Source organism: Balaenoptera ricei, chromosome 14 (genome assembly GCF_028023285.1).
Source record: "Balaenoptera ricei isolate mBalRic1 chromosome 14, mBalRic1.hap2, whole genome shotgun sequence".
In the NCBI taxonomy this organism is placed as follows: domain Eukaryota; kingdom Metazoa; phylum Chordata; class Mammalia; order Artiodactyla; family Balaenopteridae; genus Balaenoptera; species Balaenoptera ricei.
Genome location: NC_082652.1, coordinates 32635569 through 32656391, shown reverse-complemented (window position 1 = coordinate 32656391; position 20823 = coordinate 32635569). Strand labels below are relative to the sequence as shown.

At 46.2% G+C, this 20823-nt stretch overlaps 1 protein-coding gene across 2 annotated transcripts in view; it reads right to left on the bottom strand.

Moving 5' to 3' along the window:
* LAMA1 (laminin subunit alpha 1) overlaps positions 1-20823 on the bottom strand; it is a 153463-nt gene that overhangs the window by 60794 nt on the left and 71846 nt on the right. For both annotated transcript variants that reach the window (XM_059895676.1, XM_059895677.1), the window contains exons 16-28: positions 19451-19561; positions 14881-15008; positions 13329-13415; positions 12447-12658; positions 7734-7840; positions 7240-7420; positions 6465-6601; positions 5523-5759; positions 4373-4516; positions 3694-3873; positions 2602-2787; positions 1927-2054; positions 1158-1278 (exon numbers count right to left, since the gene is read on the bottom strand). In XM_059895676.1, coding sequence (XP_059751659.1) covers positions 1158-1278; positions 1927-2054; positions 2602-2787; positions 3694-3873; positions 4373-4516; positions 5523-5759; positions 6465-6601; positions 7240-7420; positions 7734-7840; positions 12447-12658; positions 13329-13415; positions 14881-15008; positions 19451-19561 — 1959 coding nt within the window. The remainder of the gene's footprint in view (positions 1-1157; positions 1279-1926; positions 2055-2601; positions 2788-3693; positions 3874-4372; positions 4517-5522; positions 5760-6464; positions 6602-7239; positions 7421-7733; positions 7841-12446; positions 12659-13328; positions 13416-14880; positions 15009-19450; positions 19562-20823) is intronic.

Here is a 20823-nt window from a genome sequence, read left to right as displayed (position 1 = left end):
AAACCCCCCAAAAACCCCAAAACAAAAATCTCCCAGAAAATAACATGTTGGCAAGAGTATGGATAGACTGGAAGCCTTGTGCTTTGCTGGTGGGAATTAGAAAGGTGTGGCACTGTGGAGCAGTATAGTGGTTCATCAAAAAGTTAAAAACAGAGTTACCGCATGATCCAGCAATTCTACTTCTGGGTATAAACCCCAAGAACTGAAAGCAGGGTCTTGGAGAGATACTGGTACACCCATGTTTGTAGCAGCATTATTCACAATAGCCAAAGGTGACAGCAACCCAAGTGTCCGCGGATGAATGGATGGATAAACACAATGTGGTCCATCCATCCAATGGACTATTATTCAGCTTTAAGAAGGAAGCAAGGAACTTCCCTGGTGGTGCAGTGGTTAAGAATCCGCCTGCTGATGCAGGGGACATGGGTTTGAGCCCTGGTCCAGGAAGATCCCACATGCCGCTGAGCAACTAAGCCCGTGCGCCACAACTACTGAGGCTGCGCTCTAGAGCCCATGAGCCACAACTACTGAAGCCAGCATGCCTACAGCCCATGCTCCGCAACAAGAGAAGCCACCGCAATGAGAAGCCCGCGCACCGCAACGAAGAGTAGCCCCTGCTCACCGCAACTAGAGAAAGCCCGCACAGCAACAAAGACCCAACGCAGCCAAAAATAAATAAATACATTTAAAAAAAAAAGAAGGAAGCAAATTCTGATACATGCTACAACATGGATCCATCTTTAGGGCATCATGCTAAATGAAATAAGCCAGTCACAAAAAGACAAATACTGCATGATTCCACTTACATGAGGGACCTACAGTAGTAGATTCATAGAGATAGAAAGTAGAAGGGTGAGACTGGGGGAGGGCCTAGGGGGGCTAGTGTTTACTGGGTACAGAGTTTCAGTTTTACCAGATGAAGAATTCTGGAGATTGGTTGTACAGCAGTGTGAGTGTACTTAACGCTATTGAGCTGTACACCTTAGAAATGGTCAAGATGGTGAAGTTTATGTTTATGCCTATTTTACCACAAGTAATTTTTAAAAGGGAAAAATGACGTAGTAGATACACACAGTTCTCTTCATCACTTGGAGCTGCTGTAACACGCATATTTCAACCCCAAACCAGGAAACGGATTTTAACCACAGCCTCCCTACCTGACATGAGAATCCAGCTGTGCCAGGAGGACAGAGACACTTCTCTAAAAGGGATGCCACCTCCCTCTTGGGGTGCGACTCTTCAGCCTTTCTGCCAACCTCCATAGAAATATTTGAGATTCTGTGAAACCGTTGGGTAAAGAAATGTGAGAGGAGACACTAATATTTAAAAAGACACTTTCTTGAGACAGCACATTACAGAATAATGTTGGCACATATATGAAACCAGAGCTTTCCTGCCAGTTTGAGAGTAGTTCCTACTCACAGCTGTAAAGAAATGGGTAAAAACACACTAAAAGCACATTAGTCATTATACAGGGAAGGTCCTCAGCCAAAATTTTAGAACTTCAATATAATGTTAGAGAAAGCACACCTAAAAGAATCTGAAGTACTAGTTTGGCCATAACCTAGGTGGTTTTCTTTATGGGAGTGTTACTACATGAGCAGGGGACAGCATTCTTGATGCATTGTGACAGAGAAATGGCCACTGCAGTTTAAGGGCAGAAAACAGCAGAACTGTTTTGTTGTTTACATAGAAGATATCACCATTATGTACTTACATGTTATATCCACATTAATACAGGAGATGGATAATCTGTCACTTTTCACATATTTCATAATAATATTAACATTTAATAAGGTTTTGGTGAGGGACAGAAATATATATGATATTAAAGATAGGAGGTAATGGGGGTAAAGTGAATCAAATCCCTTCAGTTTGCTTTCAAATAAGGAAAATATTTTGAAACTTCTAGAAGTTTCCAAGTACCTGCTTTGCTGTAATCCTTGGCCATAAGATGCTTTGATGAGGATGTACTCAATGTTGCTAAGAACAGACATAAAATCTGAGCGTGTGACAGGTTCTTCAGAAACAGAGTTAAAGTATTTCCAAAAATTCTGTGGATGAGAAGCACATTCGATTAAATTCAGGGTACAGATCCTCAGAGGCATATGAACTTAATTCCTTTAGAAATTTCTCCAGCAGTGAGCCCAGTTCTAAGTGACACGGAGTTTAAGTGAGGAAGCTCTCGTGTCACCTCCCAGGGGTGGCAGCCGCACCACCTCATTTATCAACGGCCTCACATCACCTCTGGCAGAGCTAGCCGCGCAGAGGACAGTCAGTAAACATGTGCTGGAGGAAGGAATCCACACTTTCCAAATTCAAGGGCAGCCAAAGACTCCAGACCACATATCCATGCAGGTTGAGACTCGTGTACCACGATAAAGGATTTAAGATGCAATCTGCACTAAATTAACATAAGCCTAACATACATTTCTTGAGAATGTGAAATCTGAATCTTTGTAGAAGTCCTGCTACACCCACTGGAATTTTGACCCAAAGCCTTCTTCCTCACTCTCTTATTACAGCAGCTTCATGATTTCATTGCATGCAGAGCAGAGTTCCCAGCCCGAGGGGGCGTGTGTGAGAAGAGCGCCCGGTCACCTCTTTCATCCCCACTTCCTGCTCTTGTTTCTGTCCGTTCTTGGGGGCGGGCGCGTCCACATAGATGACTTGCTTTCTGGTCCGGCCTCCCTTGACGAGCACCTGAGGCTCCAGGTTGGAGGTGCCGATCCCACTGGAAGAATAGAAGGCCACGCTGTACCGCAGTTTGCTGCCGTAGGCCATGAGCTGTCGAAGGGTACAGTGTTGTTTACTTCTCTGGCATAGCACTGGTGTAAAATTATTTTATCATAAGCCTGCTGCCATTTGAAAGAGATCTTGTGTCTTAAAAATACACCACGTGGGTGGAATACATTGTCTGATCTGAGCTTCCTTCTAATTCTACTTAATTATGGATCGTTAAATTGACCCAGGCTATCGTTCCTAAGTAAGTGATCCTTCAAAAGTTTTAAAAACCGCATCATGAAGGTGTGATCGGCTGTAGAAAGCTGTACTTATGTACTGTATACAGGTTGACGGGTTTGGGGATAAGTACACACCCATGGGACCACCATCACCAAAGCCACAGCCACAGCCATCACCTCCCAATGTTTCCTCTTGATGATACTAACAAAGGTAAGCTCCAAAGTAACAAAACAGTCATTCTAATTACTTTCAAGCTCCTTTGAATGAAAAATTATGCAGAGCCATCAGAGCACATATTTTCAAGTTTTAAAAATCAGGCTGAATTCATATACAGACTGCTATATTTATATAAACAAAGATGCATATGATGCCTTCAAGTCTCTGTCTCCCCCCCCTCAAAATGAGTGCCAATTTCTTGAGAAGACCCTCTCGGGCCATAGCACCCAAGCTTGCATTGAGCCTCTATTAGTAAAAACAATAAATGTTTGTCGAATGACTGCTTTAAGAAGAAAGAGAATATGTTTTGAACTTTAAAAGACTTTCAAAATTAATGGAGAAATTTAAAGAGCCATTCATCTGGGGGATTTTTACAAGTGTTAACCTTTTCCATCCCCACCAAGAAGAGGAAATTAATAACTACTCCAGTTAGCAATAGGCCAACCCAGGCCACTGTGATTTCAAAGTGCACCCAGGAAATGTGGATGGCTGGAGGCTGGGTGCACGTCTCACCTGGTCTCCCTGAAACTGCCCGGGCAGCCGCCAGTAAAACGGCTCTGTGTGGACATGCTGCCTGACGGTCACGGCATCCAGGAGGACATCAGGGGCCTGGTAATACACGCCCTCGGTCGTACCCTTGAGGTTACTCTGAGAAACCACACGCAGAAGAGGCTGATCTGAGCCCAGCGTTACCTAGTCACGGAGGGGAGGACAAAGCCACTTTAGAATGTGAATTAACGCCGCACTTTGACCGTGAGATTCTTCCACTGCTTCAGACGAGACAGCTTCATTATTAAAACAGGAATAAGAAAGACTTTTCTTTACAATTTAAACACCTGGATTAAAATGAACTGAAAATGCCTTTAAACCACTGCATTTAGGGTCAAACTCTTCCTATACTGGGCCAGGTTCAATTACATGAAGGAGACTGCTGAGAGTTTTCTCTTCACTCCGACTAAAGCTGCAGACAGATTAGCACAGAGCGACACTGACGCCCTGGTTCCTGCTCCATTTACTTCCTGGACAGCAGAAGCAGACCTCTGATTCTGGACTAACCCAAATCAGCTTCCTAGAATTTCTGATGCAGTAAGAGCAAAATTTAATGTAAGTACTTGGCTGCCTTTCCCACCCTCACCCAACTCCCAAGGGTAGAGGGTTGCAAACAGAACATTTATCTGTGCGTGTGACCCACCGGCATCCTCACGTAGCCCTCGGCCTCTGAGCAGAGCTGTGACAGCCCAAAGCAGAAGCACGGGGTGCACCCCCGAGGGTCCGCCTCGTCCAGAGCAAAGGTGCCAGCTCGACACTCACTGCATTGAGGGCCAATGACGTTTTCCTAAAGGGGACAAAGTGACAGACTCATTTTTACCTGAAAAAAAGAGACACGGTTTATGAACAAACAGAACTGGGAAAAAACACAAAAATAACTTTGGATGAACAAACACTGCTGAACTAGCTGCTCCTCAGGCTGGTTCCTTAACCTCTCTGAGCATCAGTTCTCTCAGACGCAGTGATTCCCCAACTCAGCTGATCATCAGAATTGTCTTGGAAGCTTTTGGAAAATGCAGATTCCCTGGTGAGTCTCCAGGAGCGGGCCCGGATCCTCCTGGAGGTCCCAGGTAACCAGTGATCAGTCAGGTGGAGAGCCACGGGCCAGATGATTATTAGGGCAGGTCCTCCTGTGCTGACCGTCAGTGGTGAGAACTGCTACCATAGATGTGGTGAACCAAGCACACGTCCACTGATGTTCCCGTTACCCCAGAGCCACATGAGTTTCCCCTTCCTCCTACCCCACCGCTAATCAACCAGGATTCCATCTCTCAGACCCTGGGAAAGGAACAGAGAAGATGGCCAAGGACCTTCTAATAACAAAACACAACGGGCAAACGAAAGGAAATACACGGAGTTAAGTATGATGTTGAAATCTAACCTCCTGGGAAAATAATAAACACAAATGTCCTCCAGTCTGACCAGCACGCACAAGAGAATAATTACTTACCAGGTATAGAATCACAAATCTTCCTGAAGCCCTGTGTTATCTATTTTACCTGTATATTCAAGACAGATAGGCTACTCAGCCAACTGAAACACATGGTAGAAAACTCAGCGTGTTTTTCAAATCAGTCCCATCATCTGACACTTGTAATTAACAGTACAAATTCCTTCTAAAGAATCATCCATCATTCTAGAAGAGCATACACAGAATTTAAACCCAGACCCAGAAGGTGGTGCAAACTCATTATGAGAAGCGTTAAAACCCAAGTGCTTATTTAAATAGTTAAAGCCCCAAAGTCAGAATGGCGAGTGGGAGGGAGGGAGGAAGTGGAGCTGAGCGCTAGTACCTTGCAAGAGCAGGTTCCGGTCTCCGGGGCACAGCTGCAGAGACCCTGCTCCTGGCCACAGGTGTCGGCCAGTGTCCCTCTCAGGTCGCAGTCACAGGCCACACAGTCCGGAAAGTCTCTGTACCCCAGGGAGCACTGGTGGCAGGTCTGTCCACCAAATGCAGGCTTACACGGGCAATGGCCAGTGAGCACATCGCACTGCTGACTGGCTGACCCCGCGCTACTGCAATTGCAGGCCTGCAAGAAAAATACTGAATACATAAAAAGGCAGCTTTTATATTTTCATAATGTACACATACGGGGGTTACAGGAAAACACTAAACGTGGGGAGATTATACAAACAAATGGATCTCTCTCTCACTATTGCCATAGGGACTCACTTTGCCACAAGCCATCAAGAGGCCAGGACTTATGCTGCTGGACGTTAGTGAACCTTTGTGACACGTGCAGGCTGGGCCACGACCGTGGCCTGAAATTTAATCTACTTAATAGGTCAAAGCAGTCCAGCAAAATTATTTTAGAAGTCCAGTAACGCTCCCTCTGTTTTCAAAATGCAAAGTCTAAGTTTAACCGACAAAAGTAACATAGAAAAACAGAACCGTTGAAGATCGGACGTACCTCCCCCACCCCCAATAAAGTGATTTATGTCTTTCTCCTGGAAGATAGCATATATTGCAGAATATATTTAAAGGGCACCAAAATAAATTTTTGATCTTCTAACCATCAATTCCACAGCTAGACTCTTGAAGACAATTTAGAATATTGTATTTTAAGGATGCTGCTTCTTCCACTTTGATTCCTACAATCGGTACTGAGTTTTGAATAGAAACCATCAAGCTATTCAACAGGTTAAAATCAAGCGAATAGATAAAAGAAGAAGAGTGAAACCTGACACAGCAAAGTAATTCTCAGTTGAGAAAATGTGCAGGTGACAGTGCACACCTGGCACCCGAGCTCCCGGTCGTGGCCCCAGTGTCCGTCCGCACACTCCTCGCACGCCGCACCCCGAGTATGAGGTGGGCAGACACACTCCCCCGACTCCGGGTCACAGGTGTTCTGAGTGTGAGCGCAGTCACAGGCTACAACAGAGACACAGGCTGTTGTTACAGATCAGGACCGTCGGGTCAACCGAAGGGGTCAGAGTTGATGCTGCAAGTTATTTCCCTTGTGTTAATAATCTCGATCACTCTTCTAGTTCCTGAAAGAAAACTCGTGATCCCCAGCACCCCACCGTGTCTCACGGGAGGTGAATGCTCCTCCTTGTGGAGGGTTGCTCCTGGATGAGAGATAATCGGGCATAGTGGGAGAAACAGAGAAAAGACCGGGAAAGGCCTCCACCGGTGGGGAGAACAGAGAGTTAACACTTACGGAGCACTTGTTTGCCAATCGCCATGCTAAGGACTTTAATTTAAGTACAACCTTGACGGTAACTCCTGGATGGAGAGAATAATCGACTTCTCCATTTTACAGATGAGGAGACCAAAGCTAAGTAAAGTTAAGTAATTAGTCTAAGCTCACACAGTTAGTACAGCCTGACCAAGGCTTGTGGACTTACCCAGAATAGGGATCAGGAAATAGAAAAAAGGTATGAAATCCTACATGTTCAGAAAAAAAAAATGTAAAGGGACTTAACAGAATTAGACAGAAGTCAAAGGAGAGCTCAGAGAAAAGTCTGGGAATTCCAATAAAGTCTCAGACACTGAATTCAGGAGCTTACGTGTACAGCCGCCGTCCTGGTAGGCATAGAAGCTGCGGGCACACCTGTCACACCTCTCCCCAGCTACACCTGGGACACAGCGACACTGGCCTTCCTCCGTGCAGTCGTCCGACAGGGAGCCCGACGCACTGCAGTTACAGGGCAGGCACCCGAGCCCCGCGTCCAACCCGTAGTAGCCGTGCTGTTTCACGGGGGCAGAGCCACGGAAGACAAAATACATTTTAGTAAGTGGCTAGTATCTACTAGAAGATTTCCCAAATCAACAACTGCATGTGTCATAGATTCATAAAGTGTTCGTGACATCATTCCACGGCTCTGTAAACCGAATACATACTCTCCAGATAGGGCCACATAGCACTCACCAGCCGTGTTGCAGGACCCTGCTCTTTCTGGTGGTCGGGATTCCATTTCATTTGAACCAGTTAAGGCATCATTTACAGACATTAACGCTGGCACACACGTTAATCGTATGTAATGACCAGGAGGCGTCTTACCAGGCACCGGTCACACTGCCGTCCGGTCACGTGCGGTTTGCAGTCACAGAGTCCGGCCTCAGGATGGCAGGCAGCAGAAAGGGAGCCTTGGCCATGGCAGTCACAGGCTAACACACACAGAAGGCATATTTGTGCCCATTTCTGGGTACGGCTGTTATAAAATCCCTTAATCCCAAAAGGAGAAATTTTAACATTCATGTTTCAAATCATAAAACAAAATGATGGCTTTGCAGTAACTCGAAAAATTTAGTATTTTTCTGAAGAGTAAGCCAAAATAAGGTGGGTGAAAGGAACCATCACAGAGAAAAAAAATTACTTGAAGTTGTTAAGATAATAATTGGCAAACGAACTTAACCAATTTCATGAATTCTTTGAAATTTTTAAAAGGAGCCACCAATGTATATCAACCAATCTTCATTAAAAAACATGCAAAGAAGATTTCAAAACCAATTTAGCCACTTGCTCGTTCCAATCAGACGTATTTAATATTTTAAAGCTCAGTTATAACGACCTAGATAACTAATACTGTACATCATGATTTAATGAACTATTTCCCTGTTCTGAGTCATGAGTCCTTTGAGGTTCTTACCTTCTGGCCAGATGCTTCTGTTTTATCTACAGCCAGAATATTGATGTTTAAAGCCACAAAGTCCCCCCTTCTCAAAGTGATTCAATTTAACGGGTCCAAGAACCGTTTACTTCGTACCACAGCTGTCAATATGCGCTTCATTTAAAATTTGTAATATGTTCACTGACAAGATATCCCAGGACGTGTACCATTTACGAATGCTTGGGCTCGGAAAATGCACACTCTCCGTCCTATGGTATAACCATGTAAGAAAAACGTCACGAATTATCTCAGGCCCAAGCACACTTTGTGTGGCAGCCTTTGTGGGGCAGAGCAGGGGTGGGCACTGGAAATCAGAAGGCTGATGGTCAGAGGAAAGGCGGTGGGATTCTGCTTCCTTGGGTGACTATGGCCCTGTCACTGGGCCTCCCCTAGTTTTTCCCTTGTGTGTGTGGATCGATGTTCACAGCTCCTGTAGGAGGCTGGTCAAGTGTCATGGGCGCCACACAGAGCTGCCCGTCCTTGTAGTTTAACTTTTATTTTCTGTTTTTCTGATGCTTTGACTTCTGGGGCCTTGCTGACCCTGGAGAGACAGCCGCACCCAGGGCTAGTCAATTTCCAGAGACTGTAAACCGCTCAGCTGCTGGAATGCCTTTCATATGCAAACCATCCAATCCAGAGCCCACACCCCATGCCTTCCTCACTGGCTCTCAGGCTCCTCTGGTCCCTGACCTTCCGCTGTCCACCAGTCCTAGTCACCCCAAGGCCCGGCATCAGACAAGAAGCACAGTCCCTGGGCCCCGGGACCGGCTGAAATGATTCAGACTAGCCAGTCCCAGACCTGTTACCCTGCCCGCCCTTTTCTTCCTGCACATAAAGGCTCCTGTCCACACTTCCCCTCCTGACCAACCCAGGTGCTTTCCCGTGTAGCCACCCCCATGCTGTGGGGTGTCCCCTTCGCCCCCTGACTCTCCCCCGACCTGGCCTCCAGAGTAACAAACTGCCTTTGTGATGGTGGTCCTCTCCTGATCTGCTGGCCTTGCTGTACCGAAATAATAACAAAGCCTGTATTTAAAACCGTCCTCAGCCTCCCACCACTCTTAACTGTCTCCCAGGGAAAACATCACACACATACACACAAAATACCCCCTCACACACATTCACTCACACCCTGCCATCCCCCCGCAAACCCTTAACTCTGAGTTTCCATCCCCGACTCTCCCTACCGTCTCTCTCCCTCCCCGCCTTCCCCTTCGCACCACCCAATCTTCCAGCCCAACTCTTGGCCCCTCGGCTGCTACAACTGCTCCTCCTAAAATGTCCAGGACTCCCGGGTGCAGATCCAGTGAGCAGATCCTGCCTCCGTCCTGATGCGTCTTTCAGTGGGACGGGCCATGGACCCCTCTCTCCCTTTTGAACCTCTCTCTTACCAAGGTTTCGGGACGCCTTCGAAACTCTGGTTTCCTTCCTCTTTCTCTTGTATTTCCCTCTGATCCTCCCTCTCTGTGCCTCACTCAAACCCCACCCTTCCTCTGGGGAATATTCCAAATTCACTTCGAGTATGATCATCACCACATATTGATGATAATAACAAATCACATTTATCACACACCCGTCAGCTTGTGTCTCCACGTTACAGTCAATATGTGAAATAAGTGAATGAACCTTCATAACAAACATACGAGGGAAGTACTATAATTTTCTCTGTTTTTGGGTGAGAAGTCTAACACTTAGAAAGATGATGTAACTAGCCAGAGATCACACTGTTATTTGCAGTTATCCCTCTATAACAACAATTATAATAGCAATTATTAATAAAAATTGTTCAAGTTATAAATAATACTAATTTAAAATATCTGGCAATTACCTTCTGCCAGGTTCTTTACAGGTATTTTAATTCTCAGAAGAACCCCACAATATAAAAATTATACCTACTTAAGTTATTTCGCACAAGGTTTCTTTAATATTAGTGCCCAGGAGGCTTCCCACCACCCTTTTCTCCCTCCACACCACTCTCTGCCCTGGACCACTGTGTCCACAGCCACTACTGCATCTATCACACCAAAGCTGATGTCAGTAATACTGAATACTGGCATTTTTACCGGGTTCACCTAATAAAATATGGTATTACGTTATCGTGTGGAGACTTCTGGGAAGTTCATAAGAAGGACCCTTATTATAGACCTGGAAGGATTTCTAGTGAAATGTTCAGCAACAGTTGTAGGAATTCATCTCGTCAAAGCTAGGAATGGGGGGAAAAGGAGATAGGAAAAGAATAAAAAGTGTAAGTGCTCAGAAACTAGAAAAAGCCAGGCAGGGTCAGCCCATAACCAGTCCAGCTCCCTGGGCCAACAACGTGGACCTAGACCCAAATCCCACCTGTTCTGACCCCCCCGCTCCCCCCCCACTCTCCACTCATCGCTGAGACCTTCTATTTTATATTTTCCTTTCTATCCCCATGGCAAAATGCTGACGCAGCTTTGTCAGCGTGGATGCACACAAAGGAAAACATGATGGAAAACTTTTAAATATGTTTGAACAACTTGGGTGTATGAATCCATTTCTTCAACATTGAACTTTATGTAATCTAAATACAGATCAAGTATTTCTGATGAAAACTTAGCATCCTAATCGAGATGGGCTATAAAACACACACTGAATTTTGAAGACAGTATTAAAAAGAAAGAAAATAGTTATTAATACTTTGAAAACTTGATTACATGATAAAATGATAATACTTTCTATATATTGAGTTAAATAAAATGTATTATTAAAATGTATTTCACCTGTTTCTTTATACTTTTTAAAAGGTGGTTACTAGAAAATTTTAAATTACATGTGTGACTTACATTTCTGTTGGACAGCATTGATACAGAAAAATAATAAAAATGACTGCTCTTATTACTAGCAATTGTAATAGCTACCATTTATTTACTGTCTAGAACTTTAAATTTGTCATCCCATTGACTTTTCAGAAAGGCCTTAGTGTATACGTATAATTATGTCCATTTTATGTATGAAGAAATAGTTGCTAGGAGAGGTTAATAAAATTTGCCTAATGTCACAGGGCTGGTTGGTGACCAATCCTGGACTCTAAATTAGTCAGACTCCAAAGCCCTGAATCCACACACGTGCCTCTCTCCTACACCATCGTGTGTAGCTCCCAAATAGACTTGGGATTTTCAAGTCTGATTAAATAAATTTCCAACTCCAATCACAGTATTTGGCATAGTGCCTGGGAAGTAACAGACACTTAATAAATGACAAATGAACTAAGAAATTAATCATCAAGGTTTGCAGTAGGGATGAAAAGAAATGCCATGAGAATTGTGAAGGCATTCCATAAACTTTGAAGCTTTATAAAATTACCGGTTATCATAATTATCTACCTATGATAACCAGTCAAGGTGCTGAAGGTCAGGTTCATAGGCCCAGGGCAACAGAAGCTTGTCAATCTCTTGACGTGGTCCTAGGAAAACATCTTTTCTTGATCGCTAGCTCCCTCTTGTGTCTCCACGTTGTAACAGCACAGTAGGACCAGCATTTATAGGAAATTATCAAAATAATTTATAATTGTCACTTTTACCCTTTCATTCCTTTTTCAAGAACTGTGTGAAAAAAATCTGAGAGCTGTTATCAGCCCGAACGCTATAAGTTTGTCATTCTAGGAGTCTGAAAAATCTACTTTTCTAAGTAACTGGTTTTACATGGTCTGTAATTTCAAGGGTCTAAGCAGAGAGCCCTGCCGAGCGACGTGGGGATTTGGTGACTCGGGCGCAGACCACTGAGACGCACCAGTTTTGGGGGCTAGGGTCTCCCCATTTCCCATTCCACGCCCTGAAATCCCATCTGCCTCATCCCTCAGCCCGCAGCATCTCCCTGACCAACGGGACAGGCTTCCTTGGCCTCCTGGGTCACTGGGAGCAGTGCCAGCACCCTGTGAAGGACCACTTTCTCCTGAAATGGAAGGGCGCGTGTTTTCTAGGCCATCTGACCTTCATTTGGAGTAACTGATCAAGCTAACCCAGCACAGATCGGGTCAAGTGACCTCCTGGGCCGAGCACTTTTTGATGCAAGTAAGTAAATGGATGGAGACTTCACAGGGTGGTTAAGTAATGGACACGACCGCCGGGTCACACACTCACCGCGGCAGTTTTTCGCAGTCACGGCGTCCCCATAGAACCCGTAGGCACACCTCTCACAGTGGGGGCCGTCGGTGTTCCCGATGCATCTCAGGCATTCTCCGGTGACGGAATCACAGCTCCTGGCCTCCAAGGGGTCCACATTGCCACTGCAGTTACACGGGACACAGGAATCTCCGGGCACTGTTGGGTTTCCATAGTAACCGTCTGCGCATCTATATAAAAGATTGAGAGAGGGATGCAAACAAATGCGATTACTGTAGACATTACCCCACCACCCGGGGACTCTCTGAGTAGTTAATCAATCACACCGACTCTTTACCGAAGATTTACCGTGAGAGGAATGCTGCTCGAGTTCAGGCATTCACAGATTCCCGTCACTCATTGTGAGGCACGGGGAGGGCGTCCAAAAGGAGCCAAACATCCCAGGGACATGCTCCGGCCCCAGACAATTCGACCCGCATCCCACCACTCAGCGATGTCACCTCCCACGGAGTCCAGCCAGACTTGGCACCGAGACGTGCATGCGGGACAGACAACCCTGGCTTCCAGGCGCCAGAAGACAACTATTAAATCAAACCACCCCTTGCCTATGGAATCATCCAGAGTAACAGGACATTCAAATGTATGAATAGAAGTACTGACTCCTGGCAGTTTCCTATTGATATTGATGAAAACTGAGATTAGCTCAAGGAGATCAAAAAATCCCCAGGGACTTCCAACATTAATTTTTTAAACGATCGACTGGTTTTTCTCTATGATCCGATGGAATAGTAATGACATACCAAAAGCTCTAAAGCCACACTTAACCACACATTTAAAAATAAACACGTAGAATTTATAGTCAAAAAAATTTTTGGAAACCGGTCAAGCGAAGCAGAGTACCTCTCGCACCAATCCCCCGCGTATCCCGGGGCGCACTGGTCACAGAACACTTCATCTCCATCGTTGAGGTGGCAGGTGGGGCTGAAACTGACAAAGCAGTAGAAATGAATGTGGTTCTCCAATGGATGGTGCAGAATTCCTAAATATTAAAATGCTTAGTTTCTACCACTCCTGTCCTTACAAATTTTCACCGCGTCCTCACTCCTTAGCCCAGAACCCAAGGCCCCAGGCCACGCAGCCCACCCGTGGGCGCTGGACACTCCCTGCTCCTGCTCGACCCTCGGCCCGACTGCGCTTCTCCCCGTCTGCCCGGGTTCACTGGCTCACCCCCAACGCCCAGCTCAGCGGTCCCCTCCGGCAGAGTTCCTCTCCTCGAGTTCCCAGGACCGGGCTGCCTGCCTTAGAGCTGCCCACACTGGCCAAGGGTGAGCCCGCTTACAGGACAGAGCCAAGGGGCTCCGCACTTCAGTGAGTGTCACCAGCATCCCCCGAGGCCCCCATGCAGGCCGAGGTCCCTTCACACTCCATTCCCGGGTCTTGGGAGGACCGCGAAGGGAGGCCTGGGGGCCATAGCGAGGCCCCCACGATTTCATCAGAGCAGCCCTGATTGCTCTTTTGTACACTGGAGAGTTCCAAATAAAAATCCCCGTGGGAGAATCCTCTAGGTGTGGATGGGGGGAGAGCTCTGAAGGGTAAACAGTGAGAGAGGCTTTTAACCCGCTGGCCTGGGGGCACACAAGCCCCAGCATGTTGGTCGAGGCCTTGACTGGCACTGTCCTCCGCCTCCCCTCGTGCTCTGTGCCCCGGGACCACCTGCAGCTCCCCAAACCGACCCGCTTCTCACGCTGCCGGACCTCGGCACCACTTCTTCCCGCCTAGCAGGCCCTTCTCCTCCGCTGCCTTCACACTCCCTCTCATTCTTCAAGTCTCAGATGGAGAGCTTCCACAGGGAGTCGCCCGCACAGATTCCCTCCGCACAGTGGACCCACCTCCTCTGCCCTCGTGACCGCACTGTGGATTCCACGGCGTCGGCAGCCACGGAGGAACAGTTTGATACCCAGGACACCTACCATGATGCCCAGCATATACCAGGCGCTCAGTAAAGATTTGTTGAATTAACTAAATGAATTCAGCCCATTCTCAATGAGCCTCGTATTTACATATTTTGGCCATTAGCTCAAATACTCCTGAAGCCCAGGAACATGTTTTATTCATCTCTGCATCTCCTCTGCCTCTTAGCCCAGTGGTAGGCACACAACATATACGTGTGAAGGAACTGATGGCCAACGTTAGACCAAGGGGAAAAAAGGCCATGCAAATGTCCTTGCCTTCACACAACTTGCCTTACATAATTCAACACATCAAAGTTTTTTGTTTGTTTTTTTAAAGAAGAGAGAATCTGTTCCTCCATCTCTAATCCCAATTAATTGCCCCAGGGCAAAATTAACACTCTCGTTACACACAGGTCTTGCTCTGAAGATATCAGTGCAGGTCTGGACGGAGACCCAGGCCACGCGGGGCAGGATCGGCGGGGTGGAGGAGCTGGGCTTACTTGTTGGAGGCCGTGGAGAGCGGGCAGGCACACGGCTGGCAGTCCCCAGGGGTCCCTCGGGAAGGCAGCCCGTAGAAGCCGGGAAGGCAGCGCTCGCAGTGGTCCCCAGTGGTGTTGTGCTGGCATGCCTAGGACACACGCATGGAAAGAAGACTCGGCTCAGGCCTCCTTCAGGGAGTCTCAGATTCACCTTCAAACAGCTTGAAGTCCAAGTGAAGAAAAAAGGCAAAATGCTAAAGCAAGTGACCAAACTCTTATATGAGGAGGGGTTGCCAGTTTCCAGGTTCGCCGATAAAAATTTTTAATTTATGTAAACGGGAAGCATAAGAGCTTTCATTTCCAACCATGTCAGAGTAACTGGCAGCAGACTTGCCCTCTGTAGGAACGGAATACAATACATCAAAGAGCTGCTCTCAGACCCTGGACGGCGGAGGTGCAGGATGTGGAGGGAAGGGAGACAGCGGGATGGGTCCTGCAATTGCATGTCTTTCCCCCTGGAGACAGTCCAGGAAATCCTGAATTTATACTAAGGCATGGAGAACATCGGAAATGGTAAATACATGAATAAGTAAGAAAGATTTCTTTCCTTCATTTAAAACACCTCTTTAGACAGTGAAATTACCCTGCGTCAGGTGTAGGAGGTGTGTGGGAGACGGGCCCCTGGGCGGCTCCTCTCCTGCCCGTTCCTTCCAGGCTCTTCTTCTCCTGTGACTTGGTCTCCCTATTGCCCCCACCTTGTGCTGATGCCACCCAGAGCTCTCTCCTACAACCTCTGCCCTCCCCTGCCCGTACTCCCAGCCCCAGCCCCGCCTGTGGGCCCTCTCCTCTCACTTCCTCTCCCTTGGGGTCTTCCATGCCCTTTTATACCCCTTCTCTTAAAGCCACTCATTTTACACACATTTACTGGACATTTTTCATCTGACTATTCAAATAATATTTCCAGTTGCTAACTACATACTTTTCTATCATCCCTGAGATTGATAAAAGTTTTCCCATCTATTCAATTTAATTGTGTTCCATCCTCTATATCACGGTTTCACCAGTTTTATTTAGGGTTATCCCAGACCAGAGCTTCCAAATTTGAATGTGTATACAGATCATGTGGGTTAAATGTTGACTCTGATGCTGGAGGTTTGCGGTTTTGAGTTTCAAAAAAAGCTTCCAGATGACGCCCATGCGCTTTTCTTTTGTCTTTTCATCCCTCATATGACCTTGGTTTTGATCATTAACCCAAATCTACTCAAAATGCAACTGGCCTTGGTAAAGAGCTACATGGTTGTGCTAAAAGAATTATGCAAAATAATTAGTTTCATTAAAATCTATTTGATTATGCTCAATTGCAAAATGTCTCTGATTTGCTTCCTTTCCTCAAAGGGCCAGATTGGGTCTTCTTTCTCTTTGGGAAAACTACGATGTAGTTCTGTTGAAAAACCTGCTGAAGGTCTGTTTCAATGCTTTCTCAGGCGGGCGCCAACATCCCTTTAAGTGATGATCCCTGTTGGTGGATCTGGAACGTGAAGGGATAGGAATGCTCATCTCCTTGGGGAGCGAACACGTCTTCTCTTGATTGGAAAAGGAAAACCAGGAGGGCCCAAGACACGCACAACTGCATTTTATGCCCCTGTCTTTCCAAAGAAAAGAAACTGACTTCTCCTTGGAGTAAGAGCAGAGAGAGCTCAGAGAAAAGAATAAGGACACAGGTAAACTATGGACTCTGGGTGGCTGTGATGTGTCAGCGTGGGGTCACTAATTGTAAAAAAATGCACGACTCTGGGGGGGCGGATGTTGATAATGGGGGCGTATGAGCATGGGGGCCGGCAGGGGGTAGATCGGAAATCTCTATACCTTCTTCTCAATTTCGCTGTAAACCTAAAACTACTCTAAAAATAGTCTTAAAAAAAAAACAAGAATAGGAACACTGGGCTTCCCTGGTGGCGCAGTGGTTGAGAATCTGCCTGCCAATGCAGGGGACACGGGTTCAAGCCCTGGTCTGGGAAGATCCCACATGCCGCGGAGCAACTAGGCCCGTGAGCCACAACTACTGAGCCTGCGCGTCTGGAGCCTGTGCTCCGCAACGAGAGGGGCCGTGATAGTGAGAGGCCCACGCACCGCGATGAACAGTGGCCCCCACTCGCCACAACTAGAGAAAGCCCTCGCACAGAAATGAAGACCCAACACAGCCATAAATAATAAATAAATAATAAAATTAAAAAAAAAAAAAGAATAGGAACACTAAGAACAACTGGAAACTTCTCTCTAATAAAATGTATATAAGGAGTCAACTCCTAGAATCTAGATAACTATATACAAGGCCAGGTGCTATTTACAGCTATGCAAAAGGAAGAATTAAAGGTTTCTTTTTAAAATAGAATTTAAAAAGCAAAGTAGATTAAACAGATAAGTGATCTTACCAAGTTTTTATATTTCCCTGTATTCCAATCTAAATTTTTATTACTTTTCTCCTTTAATTACTTAAAAAAGGAAAAATAATAATTTTACAGTGGAAAAACCTGGCAGAGACCCCCTTATCCGAGTGACGCAGGCTAATTAACATCCCCCAGAAGAAGCCAGTGGCATCACAGACCTCGACAGCACACACTGGGGGGGCACGTCACCTCAAGGTCCTCTCACCAAAAATGGATAACCTCAACCTCATCACGAGAAAGTGGACCCACTCCAGCTGAGGGACAGTCCACAGAAGGTCCAAAGATCTCAAACGTGCCCTAGTCCTGAAAACCAGGACCTGTCACAGCCTGCAGGAGGCAAAGCCACTAAATGCAGTACGGGACGGTGGGTCTGATGCCGGAAAGGAAAAGGATGAAACCTGGATGGAATCTGACACTTAGTTGATGGGACTGTGCCATGTTAATTTCTGAGTTTTGATAACCATACAGATTGTGTAAGATGAGCATCCGGGGAAACAGGGCGATGCTTACACGGGAACTCCCTATCCTATTTTTCTAACCTTTCTGTAAATCTGAAATTATTCCTTAAAAAATTTTAAACTATAAAAATTATTATTATTTTCTATACTTAGAGCTTTAAGGCTATTTAGCATCTTCACTTTCATAGGAGAATATATTTTTGGAAATATCTATTAACAGAAGCATGTGCAAATCTTCTTCCAGCCTGCCTGTCACTAAAGCCATAGGTGGTACAACCACGACCTGCTGACCACCCTCAAGTGTTGGCAGAGGCCTCCAAACCCGAATGGCAGGGGGAGAGAGGTTTCAAAAAAGCAGCGACCGGGACTTCCCTGGTGGTGCAGTGGTTAAGAATCCGCCTGCCAGTGCAGGGGACACGGGTTCGATCCCTGGTCCGGGAAGATCCCACGTGCCGTGGAGCAACTAAGCCCATGAGCCACAACTACGGAGCCCACACGTCACAACTACTGAAGCCCAAGCACCTAGAGTCCGTGCTCTGCAACGAGAGAAGTCACCACAATGAGAGGCCCGTGCACCGCAACAGAGTAGCCACCGCTCGCCGCAACTAGAGAAAGCCCACGCGCAGCAACGAAGACCCAACGCAGCCAAATAAATAAATTAAAAAAAAAAAAAAAAAAAGCGGCGACCTCCCTTCCTTGTGGGAAGTTGCACCTGAGGAACTTATTCTGGAGGGACTGAGTATGCGTGCAAACATCATTCCATGCCATCCTACAGACGCTTCACTTACAGAACAAAGACATGGACAAAGAACAAAACAGAAGCTGTACTTGCAGAGAAAAAGAAAAATTAGGCTCTAGAGAGAAAAAGCAATCAGCGGCATCATGCCGATATCTTCCCCACGGGTCTGATCGTGAATTTTTCCTAACCCTGTGACTCAATCAAGCTCTTCTGGAAAAAGCATGATGATCCTTTCCCTGTGCAGTGAATAGGGTTCAGCTGATTACCATACGCATTCACGCCATCTCTGAGCAGTGAATCCATTAGAACCCAGAAGTGTGGCCTGGCTCCCAGGCATAGAGCCTAAAGGAATTCCTGACTGAAGTTGAAGAACAAGTCTTGCCCTGCCTCTGCCCCAAAGTTCATTCTCAAGATTAACTACGTATTTGCTAAGCCCTGTCTCAACTCCGACTGCATGAAAGAGGTACTTGTTTGCAGAGTTTATCTGAGCTAACATCTATGAAGCATTATATATTACACAAATGAGTGAGATTATTAGAAATATTTATTATTCCTCTTACGATATACTATGTAATATAATGTTAAAATCTACTAGCATTTGCATTTAAAAGATCTGATCCTTTTTATTTAATCAGTGGACGTTTTCTCCCTTTATATTGCTTTTTTTTTTCTAATCTTGTGAAGTAAATCATTACTTATTGTTCTAATAAAAAACCTGCAGTGAAATTATACATCTCTTTTCTACTATCACCAAAGCAACTTTTCTTCACAAAAAAAAGAAGGAAAAAAGCAGGAAACATTTTATGACTTAAACCTGCAGATTTCCTCTGGGGTCCCCAAGGGCAGGGATATTCCCTGCGGAGGAAGCTTCTTTTTTAATCACTTCTGTACAGTGAGGGCTTCAGGGTGGGAGGAGGGCTTGCAATCAAGGTCTCAGCCAGACTCACAAAGCAAACGCCATGAACGTCACACTCAGCTGCATGGCCGTGGCATTCACAGGGCTGACAGATTCCTCCAAAGAGTATTCCATCCACGCGGTAATAGCCAGGGAGACAGGACTGCAAAAGAAGGACGGGTGACTGTCCGGGTGAAGGCAACTTTATACAAAACGCAAATCATCTTCTTCCCAATACGTTAGAAACATAAACCACTCAACTTTCCATGAATGGAAACTTTTTTTTTTTGCCCAAACGTGCCATAAAATGCACCCATATTAAGCATACGATTCAATGATTTTTTTTTAGCAAGTTTACTGAGTTGTGCAACCATCACCATAATCCAGTTCCTTATATATTTTAAAGGTAGAAACATGCACACAAAAACGTAATGGCTGTGCAATGAGTCAGTGTACATCATAGTGGTTTTCCACTGCAATATTCTTAGAAATCATGTAACAGCCTTTTAACCAGTGTTTCAATCAAGGGGATTTATTTCTCTCAACACTTTTTCTTTTGCTTAAAATTTAGTAAATGTTGCCGTCAAAGTGTTAAATGCAGGTCTGCATCAAACGGCATCAGTTTAAGAGAGCAAACGTTGCAGGTGAGCTTCCCTTTGGCTACGCGCTGGACAGGCAACGTGGGCGTTCAGGGGCAGGGAGCCACCCCAGACACTGTACTTCATGTCGCCCTTGTGACGACCCTGAGAAATCGGCTCTCTATCTGATAGACTTGGAATCCGGAACACGGCGCGTTAGCTACGACCACGGCACTCGCCGTGCAGTGATTCCACGCCAGGTGTGCACACCTCCAAGACCCATGTCCATGGGCTGCCCGGGGCCACAGCAGACAAGAAACGCGTCCAGAGTGCAGACCGGGGAGAAACTAATTTGGAGGCTGGCACGCTCCTTTGGGGGCATGGGAGGAGGGGGTGTGGATTTGCTTTTTATTTTCCTAAGAATTCTTAAAGAGCATTTCATTATAGTAATAATACATAATGCCTTCATTCACACTGACCTTGGGAAAGTCCCCTGACACCTGCCCCCGGACCCCGCTCCGTGGCCACGCTCCCCCGGGGACAGTGGACTTGTCTACAGATAGGCACTGAGCAGGCAGCTGCCTGGGGCTCTGTGTCGTGGCTACAGGGCTCCCCCAAATTCCATTCCCAACCAATAGCTGCCTGATTCTTTAAGTCAGCTTCTGAGTGAGAGCTGGATAAAAGAATGAGTTCTTCTGCTTAACACAAACTCTTGCAAAGGAGTCTTGAGCTTCCTATGTGATGCTTGAGCCATCAACCCAAGCACACCAGCACTTCCGGGAACAAAGCCCTGCCCACTTGTTCTCTAGCAGCAGCTGTCCCCTGCTGTCCCCTCCCGGTCCAGCTG